Raw genomic sequence first — 9308 nt, 5'->3', positions numbered from 1 at the left:
GCCCGGATAGCTCAGTCGGTAGAGCATCAGACTTTTAATCTGAGGGTCCAGGGTTCAAGTCCCTGTTCGGGCGGCTTGTTTTTGCTTTCGGTACCGCACTTCGCATAAAATGGTAACAAAAATACTCACTAACCTTGAAAGCTAAGTGGGACAAAAAGTTGGTTTCCACAAAATACCGCAAATGACGGTGGAGGATAATAAACATACTTTAAAAACAGTACATACGCGAGCCGTATTATCAAATTTAAATTTTCTGGTAGCCACATTACAAAGAATAAAAAGAAGCAACCGAAATTAATTTGACGGATCTATTTTACTTACCCTAATATACCAAAATCTTATTTTAACATATAATTAACATTTTTAAAATATTAATGAAATTTTAAGTCTTTTTGTTGGTACAAAGCCTTCAAAAGAAGGTGTGTATTTAGAAGCTGGCAATACATCTGAATTCGTATATTTCAAGTGCTCGATAACGGTGTCTACCATACCCAACAACAGATTTTGTTTTGTTTTCGTTTTAAGTGACGGGTGTGGAAGACACGCAAAATAGAATGTACAGTAATGTACATAATCTTGACAAAAAAAGAGAAGGAGGTTCCATGGTGTAATGGTTAGCACTCTGGACTCTGAATCCAGCGATCCGAGTTCAAATCTCGGTGGAACCTTAGATATTTTTCAATATCAGGATGTTAAATACTATTAATTGATTTTCACAGAGGGGATACTCCTATGACCCAAGATAATCCGACAAAAAAAAAAAAAAAGACGTAAACTAGGACACTACCAATTATTTGTGCTTTTCCTACCGGGTAATTGAGTCCTATAACACAGTGTTAAGAGAACATACAATAAATTATTTAAATATGTTGGAAGTTGAGCTAACATTTGAAAACATGTTAAAGTAGAGATGTTGGGAAGAAACGAAATTTTGCTTCAGCTGTTACCATCAGGTCTTGGCTTGAGGGATGGATGCAGGCCTCTGATCTGTCTGGAAGACCAAACATGGAAGGTGATGGTGAAACCATTACTAGGGGAATTCGTAAAATTACTGTCTGCATGTAAATAGGTGTAGTCTAACGGAATTGTATCAGGTGCTTAATCCGCGAGAAAAACTCCGGCCTGGCAGCGGTGGGATTCGAACCCACGCCTCCGAAGAGACTGGAGCCTAAATCCAGCGCCTTAGACCGCTCGGCCACGCTACCTGCGCGGAAACCTAGCCGCCCCGTTGTCCTCCTAAGAGACTAGAAGTAAGGAATGGGGCAAAGCTTAGAGTGCCAAATTCATCCATCTCCTTTTCCACACCTTTTAGACTGGAAATGAAGAACCATCGAGACTCTGGACCGCATAGCAGCAGATGGCAAAACAGATAAACGAGAAGAGACAAAAACACACAGAAATTTACAACAAAACTAGTTTATTTGGGTGGGACTATATCTGGGAGTGGGGAGCGCCTGAGGCGGAAACACCGCCCAAGCGGGCAGCCGGAGCTCTAGACTCGCTCGCTCACCCATTTTCGGTTGCTCTCCCTCCCTGTTTTTTCGACCTATGTTCGCTCTCTCTCTCACCTGGCTAACATGCTTTGCGCCCGCTACCTCTACCTGGCTTGGCCTCTGAGATCCAAACCGCGCGCTCCTGGCATGTCCCGCCCAAGTCCCTTAGCCCCATTCCCCAACCCTGCCCCGTTCCCACTCTAGTACCCGTAAGCTACAAGACGCCGCCGCCTGCCATGTGGCTCTGTGGCGCAATGGATAGCGCATTGGACTTCTAGCGACGAAAGAGCAATTCAAAGGTTGTGGGTTCGAATCCCACCAGAGTCGATTTTATTTCAATGTTTCCTTTTTATCCGTTTTTTTCTTAAGGCCCCCATCCCTTCTCCCCCTACCCTATCTCTCTCTCTTTCCACCTGGTTTCAATTTCGATCTCAGTTCCCGCTCTGCTCTCTTCTTTACTTACCTGTCTGCCCCGGGGCTTGGGCCATGGAGAGCAGGACTGAGGGTGGGAGACAGAAGGGAAGGGAAAGTGGGCGTGGACGTCGAGATAAAGGCAGGCCCCTGGCTCGGGGACACACGGGGATTTAATAACCACTTTATTCCATGCACTAGGGACTCGGGAAGGGACTGGGGCTGGGCTGAGGGGCAGAGAGAGTACAATCCTAGACGCAAGGGAGAAGTTGGGGCAGGGAAAAGGGACAGGAACCAGGGAAATATATATTTATATAGATACTCTAATATAGACCACATCTTACCACGCGCTGAGCCCGCGCGCCCCGCCGCCCTCCCCAACGCCTGCTCGCCCGGACGCCCGGGTCCCTCTGCTGCCCTCGGGCTGGAGTCTCTACCCCACCTCTAGACCCCGCCCCCACCACCCCCCAAGGCTCAGGGCCAAGGGCTCCAGAAAGCGGGCGGCGGGGGCGGCGGGGCCTTGGGCGCCCCGTCCTGTCTGTGAGGCGGCGGTGGCGGCGGCAGCAGTCCGGTGAGGGGCGCCGGCGCGCCAGAATCCCCGGCGCGCGGGGAGCAGAGGGATGGGGACCATGCACAGCGCGGGCTAGGGGGGCCCTGGTGCATTGGGGGGCGCTGGTGCAGCGCGGGGCCAAGGGCCGGTGCGGCGGGGTCCAGGGATGGGCGCGGCGCTGGAGGCCTCGGATCTACCGGCTTGGGCCGGGGCGGTTTGGGGCGCAGGTAGCCGTGCAGCGCGGAGAAGAGCTGGGCGCGGGCGGCCGGGCTGGCGTCGTGCGCGAAGGCCGCCAAGCGAAGCAGGCACTCGCGGAAACCGGACAAGTAGCAGCTGGCGAGCGCCTCGGCGTCCTGGACTGGGGACCGGGGAACCCCTGGAGCCGCGGCGGCGGGTGCGGCCGGCGGGAGCACAGGTGGGCAGGACAGGGGCCCAGCAGGGGTGAGGGAAGGGGCGGGGCGCAGAGACACCAAGGCCGGACAGGCGCACAGAGACAGGAAGCCAGATGGACGGAGAGAGGGAGAAAATGAGGGAGACACAGAGACAGACACGCGCGGGTGTTATTAACCTCGCCTCGGAGCAAAACCGGCCACTCCCCAAGCCCACCATCCACCGCAGGGTCCGCCCGCTCTGCCCCGGCTGGAGCCTCCTGGCGTCCCCCCTCCCTCCCTCCGCTGCCCCACCCCCGCGCTGTACCCGGGGGCTCCACCCGGCTTCGCTCCCTCAAGTAGCCCACGGCGAACTCCAGTATCTCCGCTTTCTCCAGCTTCGGGTTCCGGAGGTTCTACAGACGGAAGGGGAGGGCGCAGAGACAGAAAGGGGTGGGGAGAAAGGGGGAAAGTGGCAGGGGGAAAAAGGGAGGGGCGGATGCGGGAGCTGGGAGTGCCCCCGATCGCATTTGCGCACTGCGCACAGAACGCGCGACCAAATGCGGAGTGGAGATGACCAAGGAAAGTCCTGGCCCACCCTGAGACGAAACTGTCCAGTCCGAGGGGTTGGAACCAATGCCGAACGCGTGAGGAGGAGATTTGAAACCGCAACCCAGGGAATGAAATTAACCACCCGACAGAAGAGAAGCTGGCTGATCGGAAGCTGGCTGTGGGGGAGGGGGAAGCGGACACTTAGAGACCCAAAGGGTGAAACTGACCGACCCCGGGAGCGAAATTTACAGAACCAGGCGTGAAACTTACAGACCCGAGGGGTGACGAAGAAGATCGAGTTCTGAGAGCGAGTGGGGGTCTGGGATGGAATTCCAAAGGCGGGACTCGGGTGAGGATGCCTTGGGGCCAGGGTTGCCAACCAAGCTTGTGTCCCCACCCCAGTGGGAAGCCCTGGGACGCGGAAACGGGAAGCTTGGGGACCCGGGGCTAGCGGAGGGACTGACCTGGTCCCGGGTCCGCTCCAGCAGCAGCAGCCTCAGCTCTTCCAGGCTGCGGTTGATGCGGTCCCGGCGCCGCTTCTCCACAAGCGGCTTCAGCATCTGCGACCAGCGGGAAAAGGAGAGCGGGCCGACCGGACCGAGACTCAGTGCGGCCGCGCCGGCATCGGATCCCGCCGCTGGGAGAGCCCGGCTTCCACCCCGGCCCCAAGACCCCAGATTGCCTAGGGCCGGCCCCATTCGATCCCTCTCCGCTCCCCCTCCCAATGCCCCTAGATCAGTTTCTGTAGCTCGCCTCCCTGGATCTTCGCATTCTCCTCTCTCAGTCTCGTCCTCCCTCCTCCCCTCTCTGTGTCTCTCCTCCTCTTTTCTCTCTACGTCTCCGTCTCGTGCAGTTTCTCTTTGTCTCAGTGGAGAACTTTGGGGACTCTCTGCGCGCAGGCACGTGCGCCGCACGGTGCCGGGCTCAGAGCTGGCGGCCCTGAGTATAGAAAGGGAGATACCTAGCGCCACCGCGCCGCCTCCTCTCCCTCAAAACCCTCCAGGCCTTCACCTTCTCCACGGTTCTCCTAAAATCTTCCACCAGTCTGGGACCTCTGGAACCAACGCGCCCCGGGACCTTCTCTACAAGACCGCCTTGGGCCAGCCCCGCCCGGCTCACAGCCAGAGTGGAGCAAGTGCCTATCCTCTTCTCTTTTCGTCCCCACCCTCCTCCCTTGGCTCTGCCCTCTACTTGCTTATTTTACTCGAACACCGGCCCCCTCCCCAGGCCACAAGGTGCCGACACCCATTACCGAGGCCCCTAGTCCTATGTTTCCGCCGCCCACTCAGGTCTGGCTCTGACCCCTGTCCCCTTCTTCATATTTTGCAGCTTCCTCTCCAGCTCCTGGCTCCTGGAGTTCTGGAGCACCGCTCCCCTCCACCCCTGAGTCCCCAGCCTCTCTCCAGACCGACGGCGTCAGGGGCCCAGTCCCCTGGCCAAACCAGGGACCTCTGCTCCCTCCCCTCCCGCCTCTCACCTTGGGGCCGTCCCTATTCTCAGCTCGATCCCGGGTGACCATTGCTCCTCCAGACCCTGTGTGGACCGGGTCCCTGCTCGCCTGGAACCTTATATTCCGCGGCCCCAGGGTAGGAGGGATAGGACCCGACCCCGCCCCCTTCGGCACCCGGATTCTGCCCCTCTAGGACCCGGCACGAGGCTCCCGGAAAGAGGAGAAGTGAAGGGGGGAGGGGAGGAGAGAAACTGGCCTGGGAGTGTGGGAAGTGAGGGGTGAATGGGGACACTGGCTGGTTTACGGACCATAAGGCTGTATAAGGAGGCGGGACCCAGCTGAAGGCAGGAGGCTATTAGGGGCAGAGCTCGCTTGGGGATGAAATTCAGAGTTCCTCCAGAATTGCAGCTTTCTCGGAGGCTTACTGTACCCTCACTAACCCTGAAATAGAAGTTAGTACCTCTCAGCCCCCAGGCTGAATTTTATACATCATCTCCGAAGTTCGCTTCCTAGTCGAGACAGGGAGCAACCCGACTGTGCTGGGTGAATCTGTCCGACTCAACCGAAGCTCTGCCGGGAGGTTGGAGAGGCGCTCTCTTCTATCTAAGCCAGTTACATTCAAGTCCCCGAACATCTGCGCGCCCACTATGCGGACAGGGCACTGGTCTAGGCTCGGGCGAGTCATAGTGAGATACGCAGGAGAGACCCAGCTTATCCCTGCAGGATCTAATGGAAAAGACCATGTGACACCAAGTAGCTATTACAGAAGCCCAGTGAAGTAGGTGCTCCGGGAAAAGGTCTCCTTGAGGATGGCTGGACTGAGGAGGAACTTCAAGGCAGAGGGAGCAAGTCTTTGAAACATAGGTAGGAGTGGAGAGGTCTTTCCACTTACAGTACAAGTATTTGATTCAAAACTAGTCATAGGAGATTCAGGAGTGCGGCTGATAGGACACCTCACGCAAGTGTGCCCGCATTGCTTGCTTCTGGAGGCCCCTGGTGACTGTAGGGTAGCAGGGAGCAGGCAGTTTTACCAAGGGGAAAGCAAGGGATACAAAAAAGGGATCAACACCCACCTCAAACTAAGAGCATGACCCTCCGCAGAACGATGCCTGACCACTCGGGGGCTTCAGGACAAAGTGCCTGGGAAGATAAATCAGAAACTGAACGGGACAGCCAGGTTGCCAGGGATAAAGACACGGAAAGACGGGGTTGCAGACCGAGACGGAAGAAAGCTGTGAAGTCAGAGACCAGTGGGGTTTCCTTCAAGCCCTCCCAACGGCCCTCCGCACCTTGGCTTTGTCACGGAGCCTTTCTTGCCATAGCCCGAGCCGGGAGAGGCACAGACCTTGAGGAGGGGGCTCCCATTTGGGATCAGGGCCCCCAGCACATCCCACCTCTCTGTCCTTCAGCCAAATGGAAACGCAAATGTGTGTCCCCAACAGCCCTCGCCGCCCCCCTCCTTGGGAACCTGGGCTCGGGCTGAATTTTTCTCACCTGCACGCGAGGCTGGGGGCCCCCGGCTGTTCGCACCCGGGTGTGGGGCCGCCCCTGGCCATATGGGGCGGCTTTATGGCCCGGTGGCCGGATCCGGACCAGAGGAAGGATGACTTGGCGCTCCACCCACGTCAACCATTCGGGACCACTTCCCTGGCCTACGCCGTTGCCTGTCCCACTCCGCCGCAACCTCTTACAATCTCAGATAGGATCCCGGTAAAACCTGTAAGCCGCGCATTGGTGGTTCAGTGGTAGAATTCTCGCCTGCCACGCGGGAGGCCCGGGTTCGATTCCCGGCCAATGCACAAGTATGGTTTTCTTTTCTTCCCTTCAAAAAGAGAATAATATATTTGGTAGCATTTCTAAGAAACATCTTCACTTAAATATTTCTACCAAATATTAATCTTAGCCTTTTGACTATAGCAGAGTTTGCAGCCCCAGGCCTAAACTCCAATTCTGCACGCCCTCACACTCCCCTCCTCCCAGCCTGGGGGCCCTGCAGCCTCCACACCCCCCTCCCTCCGCCCCCGGCCCGCACCTCCGCAGGCGTGACCCTGAGAAACTACACCGTGCTCGGATCCCTGCCCCGGGGGTCCTCTCGGCACCCCGCGGGGGAGGGGCCAGGTCTCCCCGCCCCCCACTCTAAATCCCTTGTTCTTTCCACCTCTCTTCCTCTGTTATTTTCCGTTCTCTCTGAAGCACGCTTCCTTTTCTTAAGCCTATGGGTCTATGCCTTTTTTTGTCTCGCCTCCTTTCCGGGTCTCTGAGTGCCTCTTAGCTTCTCCATCTCTGTATCTCTCACGTTTTTTCCAGATCTTCAGCGACTTCTGCCCTGGGTCTCTCTGGGTGTCGGTGGTCTCGACCCTCCGCATCTGATTCCGCGTCTCTCCGCGTCTTGGCGTCTGCATCTCCGCCTCTGGCTGTCTCGGGTCTCTGGTATCTCGTCGTCTCTCCGAGTCTCTGTCGGCTCCCGGGACTCTGCGCTCCCACGCTCCTGCCATCCCCTGGGAAGCTCGCTAACACCTCCAGGTTCCTGCCACCTACCCTCCCCGCCCCTTCCCGGCCGCTTTGATCCCGCACGCGTCGGGCCCGAGGGCGGGCGGGGGGGCGCACAGCCACCTGCGGCGACCACTTGTGAGCGGGGCGGGGCGGGGAGGCTGGGCGGGGCGGCGGGGCGCCCCGCGGTCCGCTCCCTTCCGGCGCGCTCCTCCTCCCTCCGCTTTCCACCTCCTGGCTCTGTCCGCGATCGCTGCCGGGGCCTGCGGGCTCGGGGCTCAGGTTCGCTGAGTGAATCTCGGTCTCGGCCTTAGTCTATCTGGGTCTGTCTCTCTGGAACTCACCCTGGAGCTGTCTCTCCCGTTTCTTTCAGCCTATTTTATTTGCGCCGGGGTCGGGTCTCTGTCTCGTCCTCGGATTGTATCTGTGACTGCCAATGCTCTCTTCTTAGCGCTAACCGTGGCCTCCAGAAGGAAACTGTTAAAAAACAAAACAACAACAACAAAAAAACGTGCATCTATCTATATGCCTGTGTGCGCAGCTGCTGGATTTATTCGGTCAGCCCATATTTATGGGGTGCCTCCTGTGTGCCGAGTACTATAAGGAGTACATTGGGTCTGGGACTTCCCGAAGCTTATATTACAGTGGGAAAGACAATAACTACGAAAGCAAAAAATAACATAAGATAGCTTTAGATGGTTGTAAGGCTGTGGGAAGAAAACAACAATAACAACAAAAAGGTCATGGCGATGACTTGAAAGTGAAGGGCTGCTTTACTCTGTGTGGTCAGAGACAGCCTCTATGAAGAGGTGATATTTGATGCCAGCGTAGTCAGCAGCCTTGAGTCCAGGCAAAAGTAACTGCAAGTACGGGCTCTGAGGCAGGAGAGCTATTTGCTGGTGGGAGCTGGAGAAAGGTCCAGCGAACCCGGGATGGAGAATTTGCAGAGTGGCAGAGATCAGATTGGAGAGTCAGGCGTAGCCCATCCCGCAGGATCTTGGAGAGTACTGAAAGAGTTTGGATTATAACGGCAATTGGAAGCCAGTGGAGGATTTTCATCAGGAAAGTTATATTCTCTGACTTAGGTTTTAAAAGATCACTTTGGGGCCAGGCGCGGTGGCTCACGCCTGTAATCCCCGCACTTTGGGAGGCCGAGGCAGGTGGATCACCTGAGGTCAGGAGTTTGAGACCAGCCTGCCAACATGGGAAATTATAGCCCCATTATAATCTTGCCCAGGATGGAGTGCAATGGTGGGATCTCGGCTCACTGCAACCTCTGCCTCCCAGGTTCAAGCGATTCTCCTGCCTCAACCTCTCGAATAGCTGGGATTACAGGCATTAGCCACCACGTCTGGCTAATTTTTGTATTTTTAGTAGAAACAGGGTTTCACCATGGTGGCCAGGCTGGTATCGAACTCCTGACCTCAAGTGATCTGCCCGCCTCGGCCTCCCAAAGTGCTGGGATTACAGGCGTGAGCCATTGCGTCCGTCAATCCCCATTATAATCATATATATATATATACACATATAATAATATAAACATATATATATATATACACATATATATATGCAGTCCATCATTGACCAAAACATTGTTATGCAGCGCATGACTGTAACTGGGTAGATGGTGGTGGTGGCTTTTAACTGAGATAGGAAAACCTGTGGGGTCAGGGAGAGGTTTAGGAAGAGAAATCAAGAATTATATTTTAGGCATATTAGTTAAGACATCCTGGCCAGGCGTAGTGGCTCACGTCTATAATCCCAGCACTTTGGGAGGCCAAGGCGGGTGGATCACGAGGTCAGGGGTTTGAGATCAACCTGGCCAACATGGTGAAACCCCGTCTCTACTAAAAACACAAAAACTAGCCGGGTATGGTGGCATGAGCCTGTGGTCTCAGCTACTCCTGAGGCTGAGGCAGGAGAATCTCTTGAACCCGGGAGGCAGAGGTTGCAGTGAGCCTAGACTGCACCATTGCACTCCAGCCTGGGCGACA

The 9308-nt window shown here is 55.9% G+C and overlaps 1 protein-coding gene and 5 non-coding genes across 7 annotated transcripts; 4 read left to right on the top strand and 2 right to left on the bottom strand.

Moving 5' to 3' along the window:
- On the top strand, nucleotides 1-73 carry TRNAK-UUU. Its single transcript has one exon. It is a non-coding gene; the product is annotated as a tRNA-Lys (tRNA).
- Nucleotides 74-596: 523 nt separating this feature from the next.
- On the top strand, nucleotides 597-668 carry TRNAQ-CUG. The gene has a single exon. It is a non-coding gene; the product is annotated as a tRNA-Gln (tRNA).
- Nucleotides 669-1123: 455 nt separating this feature from the next.
- On the bottom strand, nucleotides 1124-1205 carry TRNAL-UAG. Its single transcript has one exon. It is a non-coding gene; the product is annotated as a tRNA-Leu (tRNA).
- Nucleotides 1206-1733: 528 nt separating this feature from the next.
- TRNAR-UCU lies at nucleotides 1734-1820 on the top strand. Its single transcript is given in 2 exon segments — nucleotides 1734-1770; nucleotides 1785-1820. It is a non-coding gene; the product is annotated as a tRNA-Arg (tRNA).
- HES7 (hes family bHLH transcription factor 7) lies at nucleotides 1789-7760 on the bottom strand. Of its 2 annotated transcripts, XM_030800356.1 has the most exons (5): nucleotides 6319-7760; nucleotides 5898-5964; nucleotides 3839-3934; nucleotides 3151-3238; nucleotides 1789-2830 (listed from the first exon to the last, which is right to left on the bottom strand). In XM_030800356.1, the coding sequence occupies exons 3-5, from the start codon at nucleotides 3932-3934 to the stop codon at nucleotides 2379-2381; spliced, it is 636 nt and encodes a 211-aa protein (XP_030656216.1). In that variant the 5' UTR covers nucleotides 5898-5964; nucleotides 6319-7760; the 3' UTR covers nucleotides 1789-2378. The 2 variants fall into 2 exon arrangements, with proteins under 2 accessions (XP_030656216.1, XP_030656215.1); XM_030800355.1 differs by lacking the exons at nucleotides 5898-5964; nucleotides 6319-7760 and having other exon boundaries at nucleotides 3839-4654.
- TRNAG-GCC lies at nucleotides 6553-6623 on the top strand. Its single transcript has one exon. It is a non-coding gene; the product is annotated as a tRNA-Gly (tRNA).
- Nucleotides 7761-9308: the final 1548 nt, after the last annotated feature.

This window comes from Nomascus leucogenys, chromosome 19 (genome assembly GCF_006542625.1).
Source record: "Nomascus leucogenys isolate Asia chromosome 19, Asia_NLE_v1, whole genome shotgun sequence".
NCBI classification, from domain to species: Eukaryota; Metazoa; Chordata; class Mammalia; order Primates; family Hylobatidae; genus Nomascus; species Nomascus leucogenys.
The sequence above is the reverse complement of the archived record's forward strand: the minus strand, read 5'-3'. Positions and strand labels throughout refer to the sequence as shown.

What these genes read in the sequence shown, in the direction of transcription:
- HES7 (XM_030800355.1), bottom strand. Translation starts at nt 4,072, where the DNA reads ATGGGGCCGGCCCTAGGCAATCTGGGGTCTTGGGGCCGGGGTGGAAGC. An exon ending in TGGAGCGGACCCGGGACCAG is followed by an intron (nt 3,239 to 3,838) that starts GTCAGTCCCTCC and finishes TTCCGTCTGTAG; the next exon opens with AACCTCCGGAACCCGAAGCT. An exon ending in AAGCCGGGTGGAGCCCCCGG is followed by an intron (nt 2,831 to 3,150) that starts GTACAGCGCGGG and finishes CCGCGGCTCCAG; the next exon opens with GGGTTCCCCGGTCCCCAGTC.